This window comes from Stegastes partitus, unplaced genomic scaffold, assembly GCF_000690725.1.
Source record: "Stegastes partitus isolate 25-593 unplaced genomic scaffold, Stegastes_partitus-1.0.2 Scaffold105, whole genome shotgun sequence".
Lineage (NCBI taxonomy): Eukaryota > Metazoa > Chordata > Actinopteri > Pomacentridae > Stegastes > Stegastes partitus.
Genome location: NW_007577836.1, coordinates 382,494 through 406,720, shown reverse-complemented (window position 1 = coordinate 406,720; position 24,227 = coordinate 382,494). Strand labels below are relative to the sequence as shown.

The window sequence follows — 24,227 nt, the reverse complement described above, 5'->3', positions numbered from 1 at the left end:
GAGGTCTTCAATTAAATTCACATCCAGCAAGATGAAATTCGCTGGACGGCGATTAAAAACAACTTTCCACACTCAGAGCAGCATGGAAGCCATTTGAACCTGCCACTCTGCTGCTCTGTCACTTTGTAGAGTCGCAGCGATGACACTGCAGAGCGTCGCTGGTGATATATTTAGAAATAGCCATCTCATTTCAATTCTTTTCTTCTAGCTGTGAGTGATTAAGCACATACGTTGCATATTGTTTATCTGTTTTTGTAGCAGTGACAGCCACATCCAAACTGTGTACATGTGCACACAGTGTTTGTGTGTTAATACCACAAAAATGTCAGTTGTTTTGCCGGCCTTCTCCCCGGAGTGCCACTCACAGTTTTTCCACTTGCTGGATAACAAACAGAAATGATGCACGAGGAGCCTGAAACTGAATTTAAACCGAACTGAAATTGTCCAGAGTTTTCGGTTCTTGCTTTGTTGTTCCTTTGCTTTGTTTTTTTTCATTATTTCCCTCTACCGCTGCTGAAAACTAAATTCCTTGTTCTGCTGTTCACAGATGGATGAAATAGACGACATGTTCAGTCACCTGCTCGGAGAGATTGATCATCTCTCTCAGGTGAGTTGTGTTGTTTTTTTTTTAGAAAGGCGAAGAGTCTACAGCTACCATCGTGGTGCTGTGAGCTGACTGTCACATTCAGCCACTTTCCACTGCAGGAACTCGTTTTAGGGCAGCTTAAATCTTTGTGCATGTTCCAACTGGAGCAACCGTCCATGTAGAACCTCTTTCATGAGCTTTTGGGGAGGAGAAAGCAATGCTTACTCCAAGGTAGGAGCTTCTGAGCTGTGCAGGACACTGACTTGGAGAAGACCATCATCACCACTTTTCCTGTCCTCTCGATGTTAAGTAGAAGTCTCCTCTCTACCATCACCATCAACAACATGTATAACAAACCCTCCGTTGTCCTACCTCTGATAATAGTGGTTACATCCAATCACTACTATTTGTCATTGTTTGGCCCAATCAGAGTTAAAGTCACAGTCGAAGCTGTTGGATCCTACACCTCAGTGGAAACAGAAAGGCTCCATTATGAGTCTGAACTCAACTCCAGCTCCTGTAATCTTTTGCCAAAAAACATTGGATTACATTTATTATTGGTGCGTGTTTTAAATCAGAGCTCTTAGTCTCTGTTTTCATGGCAGTGAAGTTTGATTTTTATAGACATCTTTATCTGTCACAAACTTTCAGTCTGTAATAGATGTGTGGAGCGAAGCCAACGAGAAAGGTATGTTGTGATTTTAACAGCAAACTGATGTGATGTTTTTGGACCAACGTTGGTGCTGAAATGTGGGGAAAGGCCTTTCTGAAATCACTTCACACGACTGAAAGCACATCACTCGTACCAGCCGATCCATATAGTTCAGACTTGTGCCACGCTGAGAGTAATTTATTCACAAACGAAAGGTGTGACCAGAAGGCTTATTCACACATTGAAGCGTTCAGATACTATTGGATTGATGGAAAAGAATGCACGTCTGAAAGTGTTGCAGACACACAGGAAACACAAAGGAGGTAAACTTACAAAACATAATCAGAAACCAGAACCCCCAAACCAAGACGGTTCCTCTTTGGGGATTTGGTGGCAGCAGTGGTTTAAAGACCTTTGTTGAAGGAGGTTTATGGTTGTTGTTGCAAAATGTACCAATATGTGTGTTTTGGGAGGACGTCCAAACTTGTGGGATTACCCTTAATAACACTAACATGAGGATGTTCAGCAGGATTATGATCCCCATGTAGCCTGCTAGAGTAAGTTACTTATTGAAGGCAGATGATGTGACTTCATGTAGTTTTGCAGGTATTCGGGCATCAGCTAAAGTATTGTAAATAATAGAACTGAATGGTGCTAAAGAGAAAGTCAGCAAACTCTAGATTTCATCCTCTGGGAACCATGAATGTCATAAAAATCCACCAAGTTATTTCCATTTGAATCCAAATGGTGAAACAGCATGAACTCCGCTAACAAGGCTAAAAATACATCAGACAACATATGTTATGATGCTCAGCAGAACGCTCGTATTACTTCTCAAAACACGACCAGATGAGGCTCCTTCCCATTACGCCTTTTGAAGTCGGAGCAGGTTACGAGAAGTGAATCAGACAAATCGCTCCACGTTTTCCTCACTAATCCCGACATTATCTGATTACGCCGGGCGGCCTTTTGTTTTGAAACCGAGCATCGCGCAGAAAAATGTAAGGCGATGCTGTGACGACATCTGGGGCAAAACTCTCCTGCAGATTCCGCCTAAGCACACATAAGCTGCTCATCATAGATCTGCGGCTCGCCAAGAAAAACATTACACGCTTCTAGCTGATGCAAAACCCAGCCTGAGGTGCAGTTCATCACTGTCCATTTACAGCCTCTGCCTGTAAGCTGAACATGAACGCGGCCCTGAGAATGGGATCAATCTATGTTCGGTATTACATCAGAAATACCAGAAAGACTCGACATGTCACGTTGGCACGCGTCCTTTGTTGGAAAGTCACTCCACAGACTGTTACCAGAGTCTGTTAGAGGAGGATTTTGATTAAAGCGTTGATCCTGGAGGAGTCTGAGAAACAAAAGGATTTAAATGATTCCACTTATTGGGTCCATTCTTCCTCTGCTTTACTGCCTTAAAGCCACAAAACAAAGAGGCTTTTTTTATTTTATCCCAGTTTTAAAGAGGCTTGGAGGTGTTTAAGCAGCAGCTCCAGCCTGACGACATGTGTTCTCATGGTTGATGCTGGCAGGCATCGCTCTGTGTGCAGGTTTTCAGTTTGCCCGCCTTGTTTATGGAATCAGACTGTGCAGCATGTTAATGATTAAAATCGTACAGACGCGGATTCAACTGGGATGCTTTAATTCAGAGTAATGTTTGAGCCATTTCCTTAGTTTTTTTTTCCTTCTCTTAATATACTCACTTGTGATTTATTATCTCCACATATGTGGAGTGCAGCTTGAAGACAGAGCTTGATAAATTACAGAAAGCCGCTGAGGAATCATTCAAGGACACATGTGGCCTGATCTGATTACGAGTTTTGCTGTAGCTTCTATTAAAAACACGACTTCTGTGTTAAGATTATCAGATTTTTAATCGTTTTGATGGCTCCGATGATGTATTCATGTATTAATCACTTCACTCCTCTGCAGAGTTTGATGCCTCCAGAAGCGGATCCGGCCTCGCTGAGAGAAAACACTTTCTCTATCGGCTTCACAGACCTGAACGGTGAGAGCTCATTCAAATCAGCACGTAGAGCAGGAAACATCTGAAGTGTCAAAGAAGCAAGAGTCACGCTGCCCTCAAAGTATCCTCAAAGTAAAGGCTTTCCAGAGATAAGATTTCTTTTGGAGCTTTGGAGGGAGGGAGCTGTTTTTTTTCTCATGCCAGAAAAGACATCACTGAGTAATCAGGAAAAAAAAGTTTGTTAAAAGGCACTTTGAAAATGTTGGATTCTTTGGCGTAAGAAAAGGTTTTGCTGTTAGGAATTAAAGGTATGAACAGATAAGGTGAATTTAAGAAGCTGTGCCAACAAAACAAGCTTCAGCTTTCAGTACAAAGTGAGAAAGTTGTGTTCCAGGATGGTTCTGGCTGAAACTGAGAGGTGAGTGATACCACGCTCAAGACTGTAGCTCAGACACATCGTAGCGTCCTAGCCTTAACGTTTATACTAGTTTGGTTATCCTCCATAATTAACAACACTGTAGTCTCAACCTTAATATGTATTACAGTCAGGTAAAAGAGTATTTTTGCATCTAATATGAAGTAAAATAACAATATAAATATAAGGTCTTAACCCCAACAGCTGTTGTTTTAAATGTGCTGCATAAAAAAAATGTAGATTTGACTTGACTTAACTACTTTATCTTGTCCACATTACATGTTTGGGATGGTATCTAGTTTGTTTTCATTATTTGCCAATTTGACATTTGTTTTATAGGGAAGCACAAATAGAGTTGTTATATTTATTATGAGTAAATTAAGGCCTTTTTCAGAACATGGTCGGGTTCATTATTCTGTTAAAGCGATGGCCTTCTGTCATTCAGACGTGGGTCACATTTAATGTTCTTCTCAGCTTCATAAAAACAAACAACAGAGGTGGACACAGCCACAGTACGTCGGCCATACGCCTGAGATTTCAACAAGTTCGCTGGCTGAATATAATTCCATTACAAGTTGTCATAACTCCAAAAGACTGATTCAAACTGTTGCGTTAATTTTGTTTCTGTTCAGCCCAAACATCTTTTAGAGTTCATCAGTCATGCACTTAATTAGTTTGGTTAGAAACTGATCGTGTCTACGCAGCATGTATGGGAATATTTACGTAAAAGTTCTCCAGAGAACCTTTTGTGCTAAATTTGAAGAATGTGATTGAGTTCTTAAATCAAAGCAAACACTCCAAATGGGTACAATACAGAGATGTAAGTTATTTGGAATAAATTAAAGCTGGAATGCAGCTCTGACAGCGTGTTAGACGAGTGAGCAGTAAACAGTGACACTGAGATCAGTGGAATAAAACAATAAAACTGTATTACATCTCCGTTGTTATACGTAGGTAGGCGGCTTAAATTACACACAGGAATGGTTGACGACACTACTGACAATTAAAGCATCTGTTGAGAGCGATCATTAACCCTCCTATTACCTCTTACATCTTTTATCCTTTGGGTCAGTTTGACTCCAGCAATTTGAACCTCCAGAAAATTATCATGATTAAAATTGTTACACAAGTTTATGTGTAAATAGCCCTTTAAATAAAACTAAAAAAATAATGTCACTTATTTAGAGACATTAAACGTTGAATGGGATCAAATTGACCCTAAAGATAACAGGAGGGTTAACAGAATGGGAACACACTGAATGGAATCAGAAACAGGATCTAATTTCATTTAAAATAAATAAATAAATAAATAAATAAAAAGATAACCTGAGGTGACATGAAATGAAAAATTATTACAAAGTGAGTAAAAAACCTAAACTGGATGACCTTAAAGGCAAAGTATTAAAAATGCCAATGCTTAAGTGTAGAAATTCCAAGTTTTAAGAAATGTTCAATCTTTCAGGTGTAAATAAAAATGACATTATGAGATACAACAATGGGGCTGCAAGGTGGACCAGTGGTTGGCATCGTTGCCTCGCAGCAAGAAGGTCGCTGGTTCGCATCCTGGTGAGGACACCCAGGATCTTTCTGCGTGGATGTTCTGCCTGTGCAGCGTGGGTTCTCTCTGGGTTCTCCGGCTTCCTCCCACATGGATATAGGGATCCTTCTGTGTGGAGTTTGCATGTTGAGGTTAATTGGTGATTCTAAATTGTCCGTAGGTGTGAATGTGAGTGTTCTTGGTTGTCTGTCTCTAAGTGTGGCCCTGTGATAGACTGGTTACCTGTCCAGGGTGTCCCCTGCCTTCACCCTGAGTCAGCTGGGATAGACTCCAGCCCCCCATGACCCTAGAGAGGATTAAGAGGTGTATAGATAATAGATGGATGGATTTTCTGGGGAAGTTTCATTGCGAATTTCCAGGAAGTTGGATCTGTTGCCAACTGAGCAGCTTTACTGCAGACACTGTTAGTGAAGGCCTTGCTCGGCGGCATTTCAATAGCACTGGAGTCTCAAATAGTAGTACATTTGTTCTGGTGATTCAAGGATTAAATCAGTGATTTTTTTACGTGATTACTTCTCTTTGAACCACAACTGCTTCCTCACAGAGTCGCTCAATGAACTGGACGACCACGAGCTGGACGCTCTGGTGGCTGACCTGGGATCAAATTTAAACCTGCCAGAACCCTCCACCTGTCAACAGGCAGATAAACACAGTGCACCACATGCCACGACTCAGGGATCTGAGCCAGCAGCTGCCCGTCCTGCCCCACCAAACACCACCGAATCCTCCAGGGTGATGCAAACGATAACCCAACATTTGATGACCAAAGTCGTAATTTTCTAGAAATGGAAGCAATAATTGACACTTTTGTGTTTCCAGAGCGAACCTCAAACAAAGGCAGACAAAATTAAACTGGCCCTGGAGAAGCTGAAAGAAGCCAAAGTGAGGAAGGTAAAGGCGGCAGGTGTTTGAGTCTCATCTCACCTTTTAGTAACGCTGTTCAGTAACTGAGCCGCTGACTCTTGTAGCTGATAGTAAAGGTGCTGATGAGCGACGGCAGCTCCAAGACTCTGATGGTGGACGAGAGGCAGTCGGTCCGAGAGGTTCTGGACACGCTGTTTGAGAAGACGCACTGTGACTGCAGCATCGACTGGAGCCTGTGTGAGACCGACCCTGAGCTGCAGATCGGTGAGATTACTGTGGAAAACATTCAGTCAAATCAGAGGCAATCATCAGGCTGTGCACTTCCAGCACACGGACGGATGATTGATGCACACTTTCAAAAGTTTTCAGGTAGTTTGAGGCAATTATTTGCTTCGTTTCTCATCGTTTCAGAGAGAGGCTTTGAGGATCATGAATATCTAGTGGAGCTGCTGTCTGCTTGGACTCGCCACAGTGAAAACAAAATCCATTTTGTGTCCAGACCGCAGAAGTATGTGATGTTCAGAGACCCTCAGGTGAGCGAGTACCTTGTGTGTTTTCATGCCAAAGTTTAAGCCGTTAAATTAAACTAAGCTTTTCTCTTAATGAAGGTATTTTACATGTGGAAAAAGAAGAACGCATGTTCGAGTGGGATCAACCAGCACGCCAAAGAGCTGCTGATCAAGGTCAGTTACACGCCTCATCAGCACCATCAGTGTGTGGGTACAATTTGTAAAAGAGCAGTTTTGCATCTTTCTACTCTGATGCTGCAGGAACATTTTGGGGGTTCTGCTCTGATTGTTCCTGACCTTGAGGGAACGCTGCACCTGAAAGAAGATGGGAAGAAGGTTTGGAAACCTCGCTACTTCATGCTCAGGGCCTCGGGCATCTATTACGTACCCAAAGGAAAGACAAAGGTATGGCAAAGCAAAGAAAGACTAGCATGGTAATACAACACTGCTGACACCAATGCATTGTTTCTGCGAAGAAAACAGGAAGGTGGGAGATCACTTTTAGCAACGTCAGTGGGTGGTGAAACCGTTTTACACATAGGTGAGAAAAAAACTTTGTCAGCCTGTTGTCATGACAATGAAAGTAGTGAAGTTAGGGTTGCATTTCCTTGAATGGTTTTTCGCACAAAACAGTAAGTTAACCCACTTTAGGTGCATCTTATTCATATTGCTAGCAAGGATGTTATCCGGAAAAGACCTGCTTAAAGAATCCTGAATATAAATCTATGGACATGAAGGTTGTGTGACTCTTGTTTTGTAACAGCTGAACCAGGAAACATCCAGCCAGTCGTGTTGTTGCACTGCCAAAAGCACAGTCCAGGAAATTGTGTGCATGCAAAGGAAAAATGCTTTTCAAACCTTATTTTCAGGCATCAGATTTGACTGGTGATTCTATACATGCAGTCTCTATCCATTGAAATCACACTCAGGGGGTCTCTCTCCATGATTTAAGTAGTGACCTGTTCTTTTTAGCCTTAAAAACTGCTCAGGGACGTTACCAAGATGGCTGCCAAGATGGCTGCCGAGCATAGGTGTTTTAGGTACAATGATAAAGGATAACAATTATTAGCATGATTAGAGCGGTGCATAAATTAGTACACACTTTACATTTGAACTTAACCCTTTAATGTTTAAGAATATAGTTTTTTAAGTAAAATCTTTCATGTTTTATTAGATCCTTTGCTTAAAGTAATAGTTTGACATGTTTGGGAGGATGTCTTTGCGTTTACTTAAGAGTAAGGTCAGATGTCGGAGCTGGGAATGACGTCCAGTCGATTTCAACAACTCAGAAACCCAAGACAGACGCCTTCAGAAAAACCTTTGTTTATAGTTTAGCTTCCAGTGATAGCAGTTGACACCAACATATTAAGTTTGTGCAGATACCAACATGACCACAGATGGAAGTTAGACATACAGTGTACGACTGATTTAACACGATACAAATGAGACAACGGTGTTAATAAACGGAATGTTTCTGCAGCTTTCACCACTGTTGATGTTCTGAGCAGTCATCTTGGGTTTTGAGGTTTAGTTTGGTAAAAATTGTCCAAATTGGAAAAATTTTACAGCATTCCAGTTGATATTTTCAACTGGGAACTCTTTTCAAATGGATCGCACCATAACATAGCACTCTTACATCACTATTCTACTTATGAAGCTACAGCTAATCATTTAGTTTAGCTTAACATGAAAGTCTGAAGCAGTGAATCATCTGGCTGTATCCAAAGGTTAAATAAAACAACATATTACCACCTCTAAAGCGCTTTCATTCATACTGGTGTGCTAATATTGTTCACAAAAGACATGTTGTGGTTTGGATAAGGCTAGCTGGCTAGCTTCAATCTGCTGCCAGTCGCTAGGCTAAGCTAAGCTATCAAAGAAACTATGTCACACACAACTTGTTGTAAAACCACAACCTACTATTGCTGTTTTTTTTAAGTAAGCCAGTTATAACATCACACAATTAATGAATTTTGGGTGGGTTGTAGCTGGCAGGCGGATGTTTAAAAAAATAAATTCTGGACAGCTAGCCTACTTTGACGTCAAGCTAGTTTGTGTTTTTGGCAAGCTAAGCTAACCAGTTGAGTTTTTGCATCAAAGACGTGTTTGTGCATATCTATACATTTCCACTGATACCGAATGATGTCAGGTTTTGGAGAAAATTAAAAGCAATTTTAAAACATAAATATGGCAGCGGTCCTTAGACAAAGAGCCGAGGCGACTTTGTGTCTGTATGAAGTCCGTCATGCTTTCATCTGAGCGCTCAAGCGTAGCAGAAAAGCAAGAGGAAGAGCCAGAGAGATGATGATGGACAGTGTGAATTGAGACCTCGCCGCTGTTTAAAGAGAAACATGTCGTTCTGTCACTGAGACGGAGCAGAAAACCTCCCAACTCCAAAACATGCAGGGGAACTGTGCGAGGCAGATGTGCAAAATCGCAAACATGACAGAGCTGCAGGAATCATCTCAGGCCAAGGACACAAAAATATTAACATAGGTTCTACAACAGTTGGAAATGGACTCACTTTGGACTTAATCACAACAACAAAGACTCGAGAAAATAATGTCAATCAGACAGGGAGTTGGAGAAAAGGTAGTAGATGGGTAAAACAGAAAAAGGTCCACAAGAAACCTCAACAAACAAAAAGGGAGAAGTCAAGACAGAAGTTTGAAGTCGTTCCCGCTGAACTCAGTGTGGTTTAATGTGTGAACATGATGTGTTTCTGCTTTAAATCAGAAATAAAAGGACTGATCGAGAAACAAAATATTTTCTCACGTACTGAGCGTGACTGTGAACATTTTTCTGCAGACTGAATAAAGATAAACGGCCTTGCATTGAACTGGTCTCTTTTAAATTGTTCTCAGTTTAGTTACCCACCAGAAAAGGTTGAGAAATAATGAGGGGTATTAGGCTATTCTAATTCATGCTATGTCTTGGATTACACTGTAAAAGTATTCTAGATTGGTGCTCCTTAAAAAAAAATGCTGGAAAACTGATTACATTGTGTATAAACTGCATTTATAGACATGTTGCCTGGTCTGTGATGCCAGTCTGTGAAGTCATTTCTGTGTGATTTTCTGATGTTTTTCTGCATTCCAGTCGTCCAGTGATCTCGCCTGCTTCGTCCATTTTGAGAAAGTCAATGTCTACACCACCAGCAACTACAAACAGAAATACAAAGCTCCCACCAACTTCTGCTTCATGCTAAAGGTCAGCACAACAACTTTAATCACCATCAGTCGGGCGGTGGGAGTTTGACGGTTAAAGCTCTGGGATGCTGATCAGAAGGTCACTGCTGGGCCCTCGAGCAAGGCTCCACGAGGGCCTTATCATGGCTGATTCTGCACTCTGACCCTAACTGGGATATACGGCAGGAGAATTTCACAGTGCTGTAGAGTATTTGTGATAAATAAAGGCTGTTTCTTCTTCTTTGAGGCACCAAAGCTGCTTAAGAGCATATCTAATATACATACTTCTCCGTTTTCCATTTGAAGACTAATATGGTAATCTGAGCCATATTAAACAACAAAAACCCTGTAAACATCTTTTTTTCCCCCAATTTTTTACCCATCTGTGCTTTCTAAGAATCAATCCATGTCCCATTCAGACATTCAAGAAGTTTTTTCAGGCAACTAGTACACTTTGAGACACATTCAGAGTGTTTTTGTTTCGTCATGAACCCAAATCTTGGTTCTGTTTGTACGATTTCAAACATCAGTGATTCTCTGAGGTGAGGATCGTCTGATTCGGTTTTTGTTTTTTCCAAGACTGATACTGATCAATGCGGTGATCAGGAAAGACCAATGACTGATATTTGAAACTGATGTACACTAAATCTTATATGTTGCCAACATCTGACAGCAGGGAACGTGTCATTTATAACTAGGTTGCTTAGCTAATAAGGATTGTAAAGCTGAATACGCCCAACAGAAATAGGAGTGAAGACATCAGAGTGCGCCCCTTTGTTAGGCCGATCAATCAATACTGAACAGTTAATCTGCTGCAGCTACATGTACTGTTCTTTGTTTTCCCCATCCTTCACTGTTTTGTCCATTTAATTATGTATTTATGCTCATATTTAAAAGATTTCTTGTTTTCCAGCAACTGCCTCGGGGTAATCTGTGCCTAACGTAGCTGCTAGCTATTAGCCTTAACCTCTGTAGTACTTGCTAGTTTCCTGATTAGTGGATATGGCATTGCTTCTTGTTCAGATTTTGCGGGTTGTGTCTCTGCTATAGGGAGGCGTGTCTGTCAGTTAGAAAAGATTGCTATTACGGTACCCCACATAGCATTAGCCACATGCTAAGAGGCACAGCAAAACTCTTAGCGTAGCATCGTCCAGCAAGTTGCACTGACACCATCGACTGAACTATTCGGGGGATTGCTTGTGTGAGATCGTGGTGTTTATTAGGACTTTAGCGATACCTACTGTCACCTTCAGCTCTGCTCTGCAAATGTGCTCGTCTGTCTCTGTCTGTAAACAATCGCTTTCTTTCTTGGATGGAGCGTTGACCAGAAAGGACATTGCATTAGACAACAGAGTGACTACAGACTTTAATGTTAGTTTGTGTGCTTGGATAACTGAGCACTGAGCTCCATTTTTCTCTCATGCTTTATCAAAACAACCTAATTTTTCTGTCCAGCCAACCATATCATGGTATTATAGAAGCACAGCAAAAGCAAACCATTGACACTGGGAGGAAATTAGACATTTTTTGAGTTATCTACATTAACAAAAAAGTTTTGCGATCACAGACACTCGAACTTGTCGACAAGTTTCTTCTAAGTTTTAGATACTTCAGTTCACAATTGTTAATCTGGTTTAAACTCTTTGGAGAGAAGATACACAAGAAACTGAGAAAGGAGGCAGAAAGTTAAGAAGACAAATAATAGAAACTGAGCAAAGGTGACCAGCACTGAGGTTGCAATGTTGCAGGAGGGTTTTTTATATCACACACGTTAATTCAGGCAACAGCAGGTCTGAACAAAGAGCATGGCAAAGTGAAGGCTGGTGCTTTGAAGGCTTGACACGTTCTGCTGCATTAACCTGTACCAAGTGGGCTTTAGGAATCCCAGAGTAGATGCATCTAAAGTACACCAATGAGCATTATTATTAAAGTACATTAACTATGTAGTACTTTCCCTGCAAGACTCCCCACAAAACCCTACGCTGTTGCACTGCACTCCTACAGTGCAACAAATAGAGATCAAGTTGCCAGAGGACATTAAAAGTGTTAGTCATGTTGGCAGCAGTGAAAGCTAAGTCATGTTGTGAGGAAGTGGGAAGATGAAAAAAAAAAAAAAAAGAACAACAAAAAAACAGCAGACCTGGTCTGGTTTTGAACATATTGACCTGTGGGGTTTGGAGGTTGTTTTTTTTTTTTTGGCAGCCTGTCTGTTCTACCAAACAACTCATCTGTGCAAATGAGTACAAAGAAATAAATCTATCTACACCATTAATATGATGTTAGTCACATGCTGAATTTATGATATTCGTCTGGTTCTGATGAAGCCGCAGCGATGCTTGTGGTCAAAATTAATATTTGCTTGTGTTTTATGAGGCTATACTAGATTTATTCTTGCATCATGGCCCACGGTGCAGTTACAGCTTGGTATGGTCCGCCCTCTGCTGGCTGATACGTTCACTACAATTATATATATTAAAAAAGAAACTCAGCAGACGCAGTGATCAGCCATACTTTTACAAGATGTATTCTGGTAGATTAAAGGTAGCGACTGGATTTGCTTGAGTTCCTTGAAGACGTTCCACCTCTCATCCAAGAGGCTTCATCACTTCTGACTGACTAGTTGGGAGTTCCAGATATCCTCAAGGAGCCAACTCAGGTGGTAACGGCTCCTTAACTCCCAACGTCTTCAAGGAACTCAAGCAAGTCCAGATGCTACCATTAATCTACAAGAACAACCACAACCTGGATGACTGAGAATCTTCTCAGACAAATGCAAGGTGTAGTGAACAACATCGGACATCTTATAGTGGTGGTCCTGGTATTCCTGTGGATGTTATTTTGACAACTTCTTTGTTGGTGGTTTTAATGTTGGGTCTGATCAACGTCTACCATTTGTAGTCAAATCATGGGAACTTTCTGCTTGACTTTTGGAGTGCAGAGTTGAAACATGTGAGGCTTGTCCAGGATCTTCCAAAAGACACAACTGAACTGCATGATGAGAAGTGTAGTGCTGCATCAGATTTCTTCCCTGAATTCTCCCTGGAATGCCCTGTTAATCAGATCTCTCTCTCTGTCTTTTCAAAGCATCCCTGCATCCAGAAAGAGTCTCATTACATCAAGTTCCTGTGCTGTGATGACGAGCACACACTGCAGCTTTGGGTCAACTCCATCAGAATAGCCAAGGTCAGACTCCGTCGCTCGCTCTGACAGCAAAAGTGAATATGTATGCAGGCGTTTCATTCCTGGCAAAGAGGTAAACAATGTGTGTCCTCTGTGTGAATGTGTGTTCAGTACGGGACTGTCCTCTATCAGAACTATCAGGCTGCAGTACGGAGAGCGTCCACTCTGCAGACCCTCACTTCTGCTGGACACAAAGGTAAGTGAAACGACCTATAAGAAATATTCAGTGATGGAAACAGTCTAGAAATACAAGTAAAACTCCTGCAATAACATTTTAACTTAACAAAACGCTGAAGTCTTACTATCAAAATATGCTAAAAGTAAAAGTAAAGCCTCTCCCTGATTAATCGGTATCAGAATATGTCTCGTTCAGTACATACAAACATGAAAATACTCCTTTATACAGAAAATGAGGCTTGTTCTAATTTAGAAACCACACAGTTGATGAAGCAGAGCACCTCCAACTTCACTGTTTACAATATTCTTAACACTGTCTGCAGCACATGTAGCAGAGAATGCATCAGGGTGGAGCAGATGGTGGGGCGCAGTCGAGCAGCACATTCCTGCAACGTTAATAAACAATAACCACCTCTCATTTTCCTTTTTTAAACTGTTACATATATATCACATTACAATTCAACAATTTCATTTAGCTTTAATCCAAAGCGACGTACATCTGAGAGCAGATACAACACAAGCAAGGATCTAGTCAGGAAAAAACAACCTGGATAAGAGCCATACAACAAATTCAAGTTGATAGGGCGTTGATGCCGATAGCAGGCTGTGTGAGAGGTAATAGGATTTTCTTTTGGGTTTTTTTGTTTGTTTTCAGTCTGTCAAGTGCAAAGGTGTTCAGTGAAGAGCTGGTCTTTAGTCTTTTCTTAAAGACAGAGAGGGAGTCAGCAGATTGAACAGAGTTTGGTAACTCGTTACACCAGCGCGGAACCACAGAGGAGAAGAGTCTCGCTATCAACCTGTTGCAGTGGTTGTATCAGGTGGTTTTTGTTGGTCGAGCAGAGGGAGTGTAGATCTGAATGAGAGAGTTTAGGTAGGAGGGAGCTGGTCGCATTGTAAGCAAATGTCAGGGTTTTGAATTTGATGCTTTAGCCATCAATGTATTAATATTAGAATGTCTTATGCCCATAAATTGGTATTGGCCCCAAAAAATCCAGCATTAGTCAGATTGTAACCTAAAGCACCAAGACTTAAAGTACTGCAGAATGGCTCTACTCAAAAGAGTGTACATTATTTTTTATTATAATTACTGATGTATAAACGTTTTCATTTCTTTAATGGTACAGATTTTAAAGATGAAAGTGATTTTAATGACTGTATTAACGGCTCTTAGTTTTCAAACTTCTTTCTGTATGAAGATCAATAGCTTAACCTAATTTAATAATACGGCATCACTGCAGGACTTTCCGATAATAATAATACACCATAATTAAGTTGTAGATTACATCTTGTGTAATTAATGTGAAGATGCAAAAATGTTATTTTAAACAGTAGCACTGTTAAAATAAGATTTTTAAAAATGCCCATCCAAAACACCTTTAATCACTGAAGCAGCCAATAGCAGACTCTAAAGGTGTCTCCATTTATGTTACTTTGGGTGTTTTTCTTAAAAATGTTCGAGGACATCAGTGCTGCTGGTTTTGATCAACAGCGAAGGAAAAAAAAAAAAGTTTAGGAAAGCAGAAATTGCAGAACAGGAATTTCCCTGCCTATAACGTTGAGTATTTTATCAGTAAAATCTCTGGGTTTAATCTTTTTGATCGTGTTTCTAGACAGATCCAACGGTCACGCCTCTCGGACGAGTCCATCCAAAGCCACAGACGCTGACGGATACCCACATGAGCCTCCGCCCAGCTTCATCCCTCCTCCTCCTCCTGGACACGCTCATGTTTGAGACGCTACAGCAGCAGCATCGGCCTCGATTCAGCCGATTTAATCCAATAAGAGACAAAGGTTCAGTGTTACATGTCTGAGAGAATATTTTAAAAGTTATTTATTCACAAATCTGTAATGATATTTATTTGTATTTCGTTGAGGACGAATAACTTTGGGTACCAAACACACAGTTTTGTCATGTGTTTCAATGAGCTGTTTATTACAAAAAGACTGTACATAAATTTCAATGAACACATCCTATGTACAAACTGAGAGGAGAAGACAAATATCAGGTTCTGTTCCCATGAACATTTAAGTTACAGATGTTTTTTTTTTCTTTTTGTTTCTTTTTCATTTCCATTTGATCATAAGAAAACACACATCAAAGAAAGGCGCCTTGACCTGTGATGCCCTGAAATGCTAGACGTTAAAGTGGTAAACATTACAAAGTTCTGCGCGTCAGTGGTCGTCGTCTCATGATTTTCACTATGAAAAAAGTATAAATAAATCCTTTTACATACAAACTGCTAGCGAGCCTTCCTCAGCAGTCTCAGACATAAAAAGAATGCAAAGCTAGAAATACATTAGGTAGAAAAAGTCGTTTTTCTCTCACAAAAAAAAAAAAAATCACCTCATGATGGAAAAAATACAATCAAGAATGGGATGTAGTGGCAAATCATTCACTGTAACGACTGTCTGGATGGTTTCGTGCACAGCGGCGGCTGAACGAATACTGTTGAACGAACCTGAAGATGTGACCTCTAGATCCCCTTTCCAAATAAAACGTCAATGCCCGTTGTTTCCGAAGCACTATGTTCATGTGTTACAAACGTGTATTCTGAGAGATATTTTTTTTTTACTTGCACCAACAATCACTTCATTAAGAGCAGGCATCTTATTGTTAAAGTAGAAATCGTTAGCTTTTTTTTTTTAAGACCTACGGATTGAAATTCATTCCTTCGCTGCAGTTAGCAGGAGTCATTCGTGTGTAGCACAGACTCTAAACACACAAAAAAAAGGAACAGCGAACTGATTCTAGCTGGAGTACATTACTGCTGAGTCGCCTACATTCACCACGATGCAGAAGTGATTGACGAAGATTACAATCAAAACGATCAACCTTCCGGAATAAAAGACCTTCGCAGAGCAGTCTTGTAACTTGAGGTTGTTTGGGTTGGTGATTATGGTTTTCGAGCACCAATGTAAAGCACCACACCAGCAACCACTGAAAGATTTCTAAAGGTTAAGTTTCTCAGGCGGCAACTCTCGGGTCGCGAGATCGAAGCCGTGACGGAAATCAAAAAGTCATCACAGTTGTTGATAATAATCAGTGCAGCTATAACACACACACGCACACACACACACACACACACACACACGCACACAGAGAAAAATAAAAGGAAAAAAACCACATGAAAACACACTAGTTAGTCCTTCCTCTGCTTCCTCGTTTCGAAGCAGCGCGACACCTCGGAGCTCTGCTACAGTAGCTGGACAGCGTCACCGAACACAGTGATCCAAATGATGAACATAGAAAAATAAATGTTTATACACAACCAGGTAAAATGGCACTGTGAGTGATGAGTTCAAATTAATATTCAAGTAAAAAAAAAATAAACAAACAAAAAAAAAACAATCTTGGCACCACCCCCACTGACGCCGATGGAAACACTGGTGAAACACACTGACAAATGTACTGAACTGGCAGCTTCTCACGTTACAGTTTATATACAAGTTAGAGAACAGAAAGAAACTCCACCAGAAAGAAGAAACTGTTGTCTTGTTTTTTGTTTTTTTTTTGTAATGCGTTTTTATACACTCACTTCATCCCCACCGACACCGAGCGTGGCGAACACTCCAGGTTGCCTTTTTCCTCCCCCTCTTCTGTTGAAACATCTCGTGATCGGGACATCGACAGCATGGAACATTCAGTCGTGTCCTAATGCACTTGTTGATGTTTGGATAAAGTGAGATGGATGTTTTTTTTTTGAAAGGAGGGAAGAGTTGGTCTGATGGTCTACGGGTCAAATTAAAGGGGAGGAGCTTCATCGTTTCACTGTGTGGATCTACTGCATTCTGGGAAACACTGTCCGTTTTGGTTTGCATTTACACAAATTAACACGGATTCACTTTGTACTCTCTGATTGCATGTGATTGCTCGGGAGGCAAAATGTGATTGTTTGAGGATGCGCCAAACAGTAGTAGAAAGAAAGGCCTTAATCTCCTCCCGTTCGTCCCCGTTGTAAACTAACAGACCTCGGCCTTGCAAAGCTTCGACAGCCTCCTTCTTTGTGCGACACTTCATCTGTTTTTTTCTTCTTTTTTTGTTTTTTTTTTTGAAGCAGACCAAAACCGTGCAAGCACAAGCCCCCCACCCGCCCCCCCGCCCCTAAAAGAAAACCAGTAATAATTCACCATGGCACTTCATTCAAAACGGGAGTTGTATGAACTGCTATCGCTGCACTGCATACGTCTGTACATCTTCACGGTTTTGCCTCTGTTCAAAAACTGCAGTGCCATTACGGGTGGGATTTTGTTTTCTTCTTAGTCAGCATAGTGCATGATGGACTCCACGTAGTTTCCGGGGAAGAGTCCGGTGACGCCGTTGCAGACCCCTTCGAACCAGCCGTCATCGTTCTTCTTGATGATGTAGATGATGGCGCCCTCCATGAAGGAGAGCTCATCCTCCTTGTCCTTGGTGTAGTCGTAGATGGCCACAACTGGGACAAACAAATGAAAACCATCATTCCACAGGTGGTGACAAGGTGAGCGGTTTTAAATCTATAAATAAAAGCGCCGCTGATCTGTTGAGTCGCCTGCTCTCCTCGGCACTAACCTTTCTCTAAGTAAGCCTTGGGGGCCCAGTGGGGGTCTCCATCAGCGTATGGATCGCTGTAGTGAACCACAGCGGCCTCCTCTTCCTCGTAGTCCACCGGGGGAGGGGGAGGAGGGGGAGCAGGCTCCTCAAACACACCCATGTCCTCTGGGGGAGGCGGAGGAGGGGGAGCAGGGCTGTCTGTTACTGGAAAAAGAGAGACAGCTAATGAAAAAAAAAAGGCAACAGGGGAGAGTGTGGAGATAAGGTCCTGCTGCTCTGATCCAATCTGTCGCCGCAGAACAACTTTAAATGGAGAGTTTGTGTTTATATCACATCCAAAGTTTTATGATTATTATTGGTGAGATTTACCCAATCATTGGTAGACTTTAAACTGAACTAAACTGCTTGTTTTAATGCATAAACCTGTTGGGTTTCTATCATCTTGACCAACAGAAATCTTTACAAACTTTATTATGAGCACATCAGTACACACCAGTTCCAATGCTAATGCCATGTAACATGTTAATTGCCCACTAGAGGGCAGCTTAGGGTGCTTTTACGTTTCAGCTTGACAGTCATCCGACAGCATCAGCTGCTACTGGTGGTCCAAACGCTCCCAACACTCACTCAGTCACTATTCATGTATGAAAGGAAAATGTTTAGATTTTCAAAATTAACTTCCCAATAGGAATTTATTTATTTGTTAATTTGGACAGAACAGTGCGTACTAATGAACGTACAATCTCAGGTTGCAGTAAATACGCCAGATTTAGCACAAGGATAAAGATCATGAAGCCTTCTTTATGTTCCTGTAAGATCATTTTATATTCATTTATTTACTAAATCCAGAGATGAAAGAAGTACTCAAATTTCAGTTAAGGTACCAACTCCACACAGCAGAAATACTCTGGTAGAAATCAAGCTATACATGTACTGCTGATGCTAGTTTAGTTAGCGGTCACACTTCTGTTTCCACCATCGGTGGAGGATGGAGAGTGGCAGATACGCTCCACCGTTACCATCAGTGTTTACTTCTGTAGACACTGAGCACGTTCATACCCACCTGTATTTATTTTCTAAATAATGTGAACAATACAGGTTGCTAAAGCCTCAGAGTCTCCAGAAACAGCACCGAAGACACGACACCGCTGCCCTCAACAGCAGCTACAGGCTTCTTTAATACTGCTCGTAGAACTACAACTACAACTAGTAGTCTTTGGTGGATATGTCACTCCACAGAAACTCAAAGAAAAAGGTAGAATAGTAGCAGTAGTATTTTTTAGTGGTTAATGTACCTCAAGGGTATGCCAAGGAATTGTCTATTTACCGTCAATGAGCGCTTCTTTTAAGGCATTCTCACAGCTGATTTGTAATTTTCTCCCTCTGAGAAATGGTTCAACGTTTTTAAGCACATGCGTTCACAAGAAAATGAGGTGGATGGGTGTGATTCTGAAAGCCTGTCGTGGCCCCGACAGTCTTCAGTCTTTTAACTAAATGTGTTCTTATGCTACAAGTGTCCTGTTGGAACACTGCAGCCTCAAGTCCAGTAATAAAAAAACAACACACACATCTTACCTAATTCATGAGCCTGCTGCTGAATTAAACAACTGGCAATAATGCACCAGGGGAGTAAAAATTCATGCATACTCTTTAATTCCAAGCTGCTTACGTGCCTGTTTTTCCGCAGGTCCAACGATTCACTCTGGATCTGTTTTAGCATCAACAGCTGAAAACGCTTCACTATAAAACAATCGCTGGTTTTATTAGTCTGATCCATCAACCCCTCTACAAACACTCAATATCTCACTTGATGTGAGCATATTGTTGGCAGAAGTTGAAGTAATTTACAGTTTGAGCAGAGAGACTGAACAAGATCGTTTCTATTTAATAAACAGTAAAAGTCATTGGTCCTGATTTGTTTTATTTCTGGTATTAAAGGGGTTGGTTGTGGTACTTTTCACATGGGAACTCAGTTGTTGAACAGTGTTTTCGGGGCTGTGACCTCTTTTCTTTGTTCAGTCGGGCTGATTACCGCTGCTCATACTAACCAGCTCCTCTTCTGTTTACACACTAATCCCTGCTGCTGCTACTGCTGCAAGTGTAAAACGTGTCACTTGTAAAGAGAAAAACCTCCGATACGTATCATTAAAATGATCCTGGTTTACATTTCATTATGTAAAAATGGGCTAATTATTAATTTAAGGCCTGATTAAGACGTAAACACGAACTCCATCCCTTGTTTGACTGTGTGACAAACATCCAGTGAGGTCTGCTGTAAACAAAGCCTGAACCACATTTAACCAGACACCCAGAGTTAGATCGTTGCATCTCCGCAGACAGTCGGCGGTGAATCAGGACACGGCATCAGGTCACATTTTCTCTCCTCGGTGGACCGGACGCACGCTTTCAGTGATCCGTCACCATGGCAACAGACAGACATCTGAGGGTGCTCCCCTCTCAACCCGGCATACGGCGCAAGAAAAAGGTATTCTGAGTGTAGCTGAGTGAGGCAGGCCGCGGAGGAGACGGTGTGTGGATACCGATTAAAAGACACGTATTATCCTCGCTTCCAGCTCTGTATTTTTAGTCTCCATTAGAGTAGCTTTGCATGAATCACAGTTACAAAAAAAAAGCTTATTTATCTTTCCCCTTAAAAGCCCACTTTCCTTTTAATTAGCAGGCTTTGCGGAAGCCTTTTGCTCGTCATCCTCTTGTCGCCGTGAAAGCTCCGAACTGAACTGAGCGACATAATTTCAAATTGCAACTCCTTGAATCTATCTGCACATGTTGGAGCCTGAATCCGACCTGAATGCAGCATCTGCAGCGGCGTGGATGACAGCAGGGTGTTGGGTAAATATTACTGTAGTTACGTGCTTACTGTGTGACACAACTGTGGATTTAGTCTTTAAGTCACGAGACGTATGTAAATATTTGTCTGTTTATGCTCTGTCAATAGGTGTACGTGTGGGAAGACGTCTGCTGTCGTTAAACAGTAACGCAGCTAGTGAAAGTGTCCCAAACTATATCTGTAATACTTCTCGAGTAGACTGTCTAGAAAATACTAGTCTAGTACTCAGAGCAGTGTGAAGTCAGATCTTTTGGCTCACTGGGATTTTTTTTTTTTTACATTCATTAACCTCATTATTTAAAACTTTGGCTACATTTTATGTGCTGTGATAAAAAAAAAAAAAAAAAGATAAGGAAAAGCATAAAACGTCCAATTTAAGATGTTTAATGAGGGGTGGTACCTGTCTGAGAGTACACGCAAATGTCATCTTTGTAAGTGTATGATTTTTTGCTGACCACTTTTGGAAATGAACAGCAGGTGTAGATTTATGTGTATGTTGTATATTTTGAAATTTAACACTACATGGTTCATCTTCATGAGTAAAAGTGCGTGTTTTTGCCTTTTTGTTTTTTCTACTTACTGCTCTCCTGCATTCTGGCCACAAAGCCGGTCAGAGGGATCTGTGGGGTCAGCTGGACCATTGGAGGAGGAGGCGGAGGAGCCACAGACACTGGAGCAGCAACACCCAGACAAGCAGAGAGAGAGAGCAGCAGGGAGAGCGACAGAGGTGGTGGTGGTGGTGGTGGTGGAGGGGAAGAACGACGAGGACAGGAAAAGAACAAAAGGGCATCGTAGAAAAGAGAAAGTCCAAATTGAGCGTGTGGAAGAAGAGAGAGAGAGAAAAAAAAGACAACAAAAAGCTTGTGAGCAAGCAAAATAGTGCAGGAAGCATTGGTGAGCACCTCATTTACACATTTCCAATCAGTGGTCTTTTGTGCTGCGTTTTTCAAGCTGGGCTAGAAAAGCATTCATCTAATCTGAGTCTGAGGATCTACCTCATCAGCATGTGTTTTAAATCAGAAGCAAAGGGCTGCAGCTAGCAATAGGCTTCTGATATGGTGAAAAGACTGCGGAGCACTACACAGAAACATGACAGTGGCAAGATGACAGTTCAGTAGCGTTTTCAAAGCTGCAGTGTCTGTATCTAATCCTGGTAATTTCATTAAATGCTTCATATATGAATAAATGTTTACTTAGTTGCGTTACACCCTTTACTGAATGAACTCTCACAAGTATACTCTCCATCTTCTGCCCTTCAAATGAGGCTCATGCTACACCGTCTTAGGAGAAATATGTATAAGCAAACGCAGAAAACACAGCTGTCCTCACTCAAAGACATGATGTCACACACACAGGCACGCCAGGTCTGACTCATAAATCACATGTAATGGAAGGGCGTCTGTAATCTCACTGGGCACTAATGTCTTATTATTCCACCCTGCTCCCACCGCAGAGCCACATCCATCCACAGCTACACCCCCAGAGATCGATGAGCTCCCACGTGTAACGGAACTCGCCTTTTGTGCTACTGTCACAAATCAAAACGCATCTTTCAGTTTGATTACGTTACGACAGCTGCGGCGCACACATCATGGGGATCGCATGATGTCCCAGTTTAAACCTGGTGCTGATGCAGCTCCGTGTCATTGTCTTCTCTCCTCTCAGATGAGACAGACAGCCTCCTCGTTCTGCGCTTTGTGCCAAGAAAGATGGTTGTCCTTTGAGAGAGGAGCCATTAGAGGAGAATGGCTCAGAGTGACGCCTGCTGAAATAAATTCTACTCTTCTGACAGAAAATATGCATATGTCCTGGGTTTCCCCTTGTCTAGCGGCTGTTTGTGTTGTCTATCCTGATGTGCCTCCTGCCACTCTGCCTGTCCCTCCTGAACAAGAAGCTTCCTCCAGCTGACTAAAACGATAATGTCATAACTCAATTAGAAATGGTAATGAGACACTCTGCATAGCGGTGCTGAGGTGGGGAGGCTTCAACAACCCTGACTTCACTAATTATGATTCATCAGTCATTTTCATTAGCTTCAAGAAAGACTGGCCCATTCATTTGTCTCAGACCCAGAATGCAGATTTGAATATTTGAGAGGCAGAAAGAAGAGAAGCCAAATCCTACACAATAAAAGACCACAAAAGTCCATCATTCAACACCAACAGTAGCTACTTCTTGCTTCCAAACACCTAATTTATTAACGACTATTATCTCGACAGACCAGCTACTGATTAAGTCACTTTACAAATAACCGTATTAAAGCCGCCTCACCTGCGTTCTGAGGGTATGCCGGGCCCCCGTTGATGTGGGGCTGCTGGGAGGAGACGGAAGGTGCACGGCGGTAGGTGCCGGTAGCCGACACCATGGAAGCTGAGGAGGTGGTGGAGGAGTTGTGACGGGAGATCTGGCGGGAGATGGTGCCGAACTGGGACATGGGGATGGGACCCAGGCCGGGGCCCTGAGGCACCGAGGCCGACGATGTCGCCACTGCAACAACAGGAGGAGAGAGACAGTTTTTTTTTGCTGCTAAATGAATTATCAATCTTTAACATCAGTACTTACATGCAGCATGTGAGTAAAAATAATAAGGTGCTGCTGCTGGTGAAATATTAACATTTAAACTCAATTTACTTTTTCCAATACTACAGGTACAGAGAGGTAAAAAAGCAATAAATCAACAACAGCACAATACAGATCCCTCTTTCTAATATTTCTCGCTTTCCCCAGGCCCACTGTTCTAATTTTCTCCCTCTTCGTCTTGTGTGGCTCCACTTTTTTCCTGCACAGCACTTTCTTCGATGTATATTTAATGTGTGTTTGAGCAAAAGCCAAGAAAACCTGATAATGAAATATACCTTTGCAGTCTTACTGTGTGCCTGCAGCATTTTTACATAAGTTAAGATATGATGAAATAAAGGCTCAGTAAAGCAAAATGCTGACAATTTTATTGGTGTTTCAGTGTGTGTCTTTCAACCGTTTAATCTGTTGAATTATTTAGTTTTGCAGCACCTGCAAGCATTTTAATTCCTTTATTTCAGTTCGAGTGGGCCGACGTGTTTGGGACCAAGAAAGCGACACAAAGAGGAAAAGCAGCAGCAGCACAGACAGCTGCTGCAGGTTACAGCTGTTGAGACTCACCTTGGCCCATACTGGGAGGAGAAGGGGTGGGAACTGCGAGAGGGACACCGACGCCACTGCCTCCACTGTTCTCCCTGCCACCGCTCCCACCACTGCTGCCGCTGCAGAGAGAAGAGAAAGGGTTTGTGGTGATATTTAGAGGAAGTGTGAGACCATCTTAATTGCATGACAGCGTTTGTTTGACATCCTATCATTACTCTCTCAAATGTCATTGTGTCATAACAATACTGCTGTCACTGTGGTAACAGATTCACAGAGCTGTGATGTGCTGCGTGCAGCGTCGGGCTCATCTGCAAATTGGAGAACAACCAGTTAGATTAGCAGCTATGCAGCGTAAGAAAAACAAGACGAGAGCCAAAAGGAGGGGAACCGTGCAGGAATCTTGACATCTGTGGATCCTGGAATGTGATGCAGCAATTACCCAGCGGCTACACTGAACATGAATGTGGACAGTTTGTGGAGCAGCTGTTGAAACACTGATCAATGAAGTCGGCTACACCAGGACTTACAGCAGCGTGGAAGTGCTTCACATGCACCGCGGAGGTCTGCAAATGTAAAAATAGACCAGTCCTCTATTTATATTTTTCGCACATGGCCCTTTTACAC

The 24,227-nt window shown here is 41.9% G+C and overlaps 2 protein-coding genes across 3 annotated transcripts in view; one reads left to right on the top strand and one right to left on the bottom strand.

The window, feature by feature from the left end:
* Window positions 1-15,464, top strand: part of LOC103354341 (amyloid beta A4 precursor protein-binding family B member 1-interacting protein-like) — a 19,377-nt gene extending 3,913 nt beyond the window's left edge. The window contains exons 2-13 of the mRNA XM_008277669.1: window positions 548-607; window positions 3,180-3,255; window positions 5,731-5,918; window positions 6,006-6,077; window positions 6,155-6,314; window positions 6,462-6,583; window positions 6,659-6,733; window positions 6,821-6,964; window positions 9,659-9,769; window positions 12,832-12,930; window positions 13,039-13,123; window positions 14,715-15,464. Of these exons, the coding sequence (XP_008275891.1) occupies window positions 548-607; window positions 3,180-3,255; window positions 5,731-5,918; window positions 6,006-6,077; window positions 6,155-6,314; window positions 6,462-6,583; window positions 6,659-6,733; window positions 6,821-6,964; window positions 9,659-9,769; window positions 12,832-12,930; window positions 13,039-13,123; window positions 14,715-14,836 (1,314 nt within the window). The 3' untranslated portion in view covers window positions 14,837-15,464. The remainder of the gene's footprint in view (window positions 1-547; window positions 608-3,179; window positions 3,256-5,730; window positions 5,919-6,005; window positions 6,078-6,154; window positions 6,315-6,461; window positions 6,584-6,658; window positions 6,734-6,820; window positions 6,965-9,658; window positions 9,770-12,831; window positions 12,931-13,038; window positions 13,124-14,714) is intronic.
* The window catches only part of LOC103354342 (abl interactor 1-like), a 27,774-nt gene continuing 18,560 nt past the window's right edge, over window positions 15,014-24,227 (bottom strand). The window contains exons 6-10 of one of the 2 annotated variants that reach the window (XM_008277670.1): window positions 23,622-23,722; window positions 22,755-22,970; window positions 21,064-21,153; window positions 17,654-17,839; window positions 15,014-17,537 (exon numbers count right to left, since the gene is read on the bottom strand). In XM_008277670.1, coding sequence (XP_008275892.1) covers window positions 17,362-17,537; window positions 17,654-17,839; window positions 21,064-21,153; window positions 22,755-22,970; window positions 23,622-23,722 — 769 coding nt within the window. In that variant the 3' untranslated portion in view covers window positions 15,014-17,361. The remainder of the gene's footprint in view (window positions 17,538-17,653; window positions 17,840-21,063; window positions 21,154-22,754; window positions 22,971-23,621; window positions 23,723-24,227) is intronic. The other variant, XM_008277671.1, reaches the window with a different exon arrangement.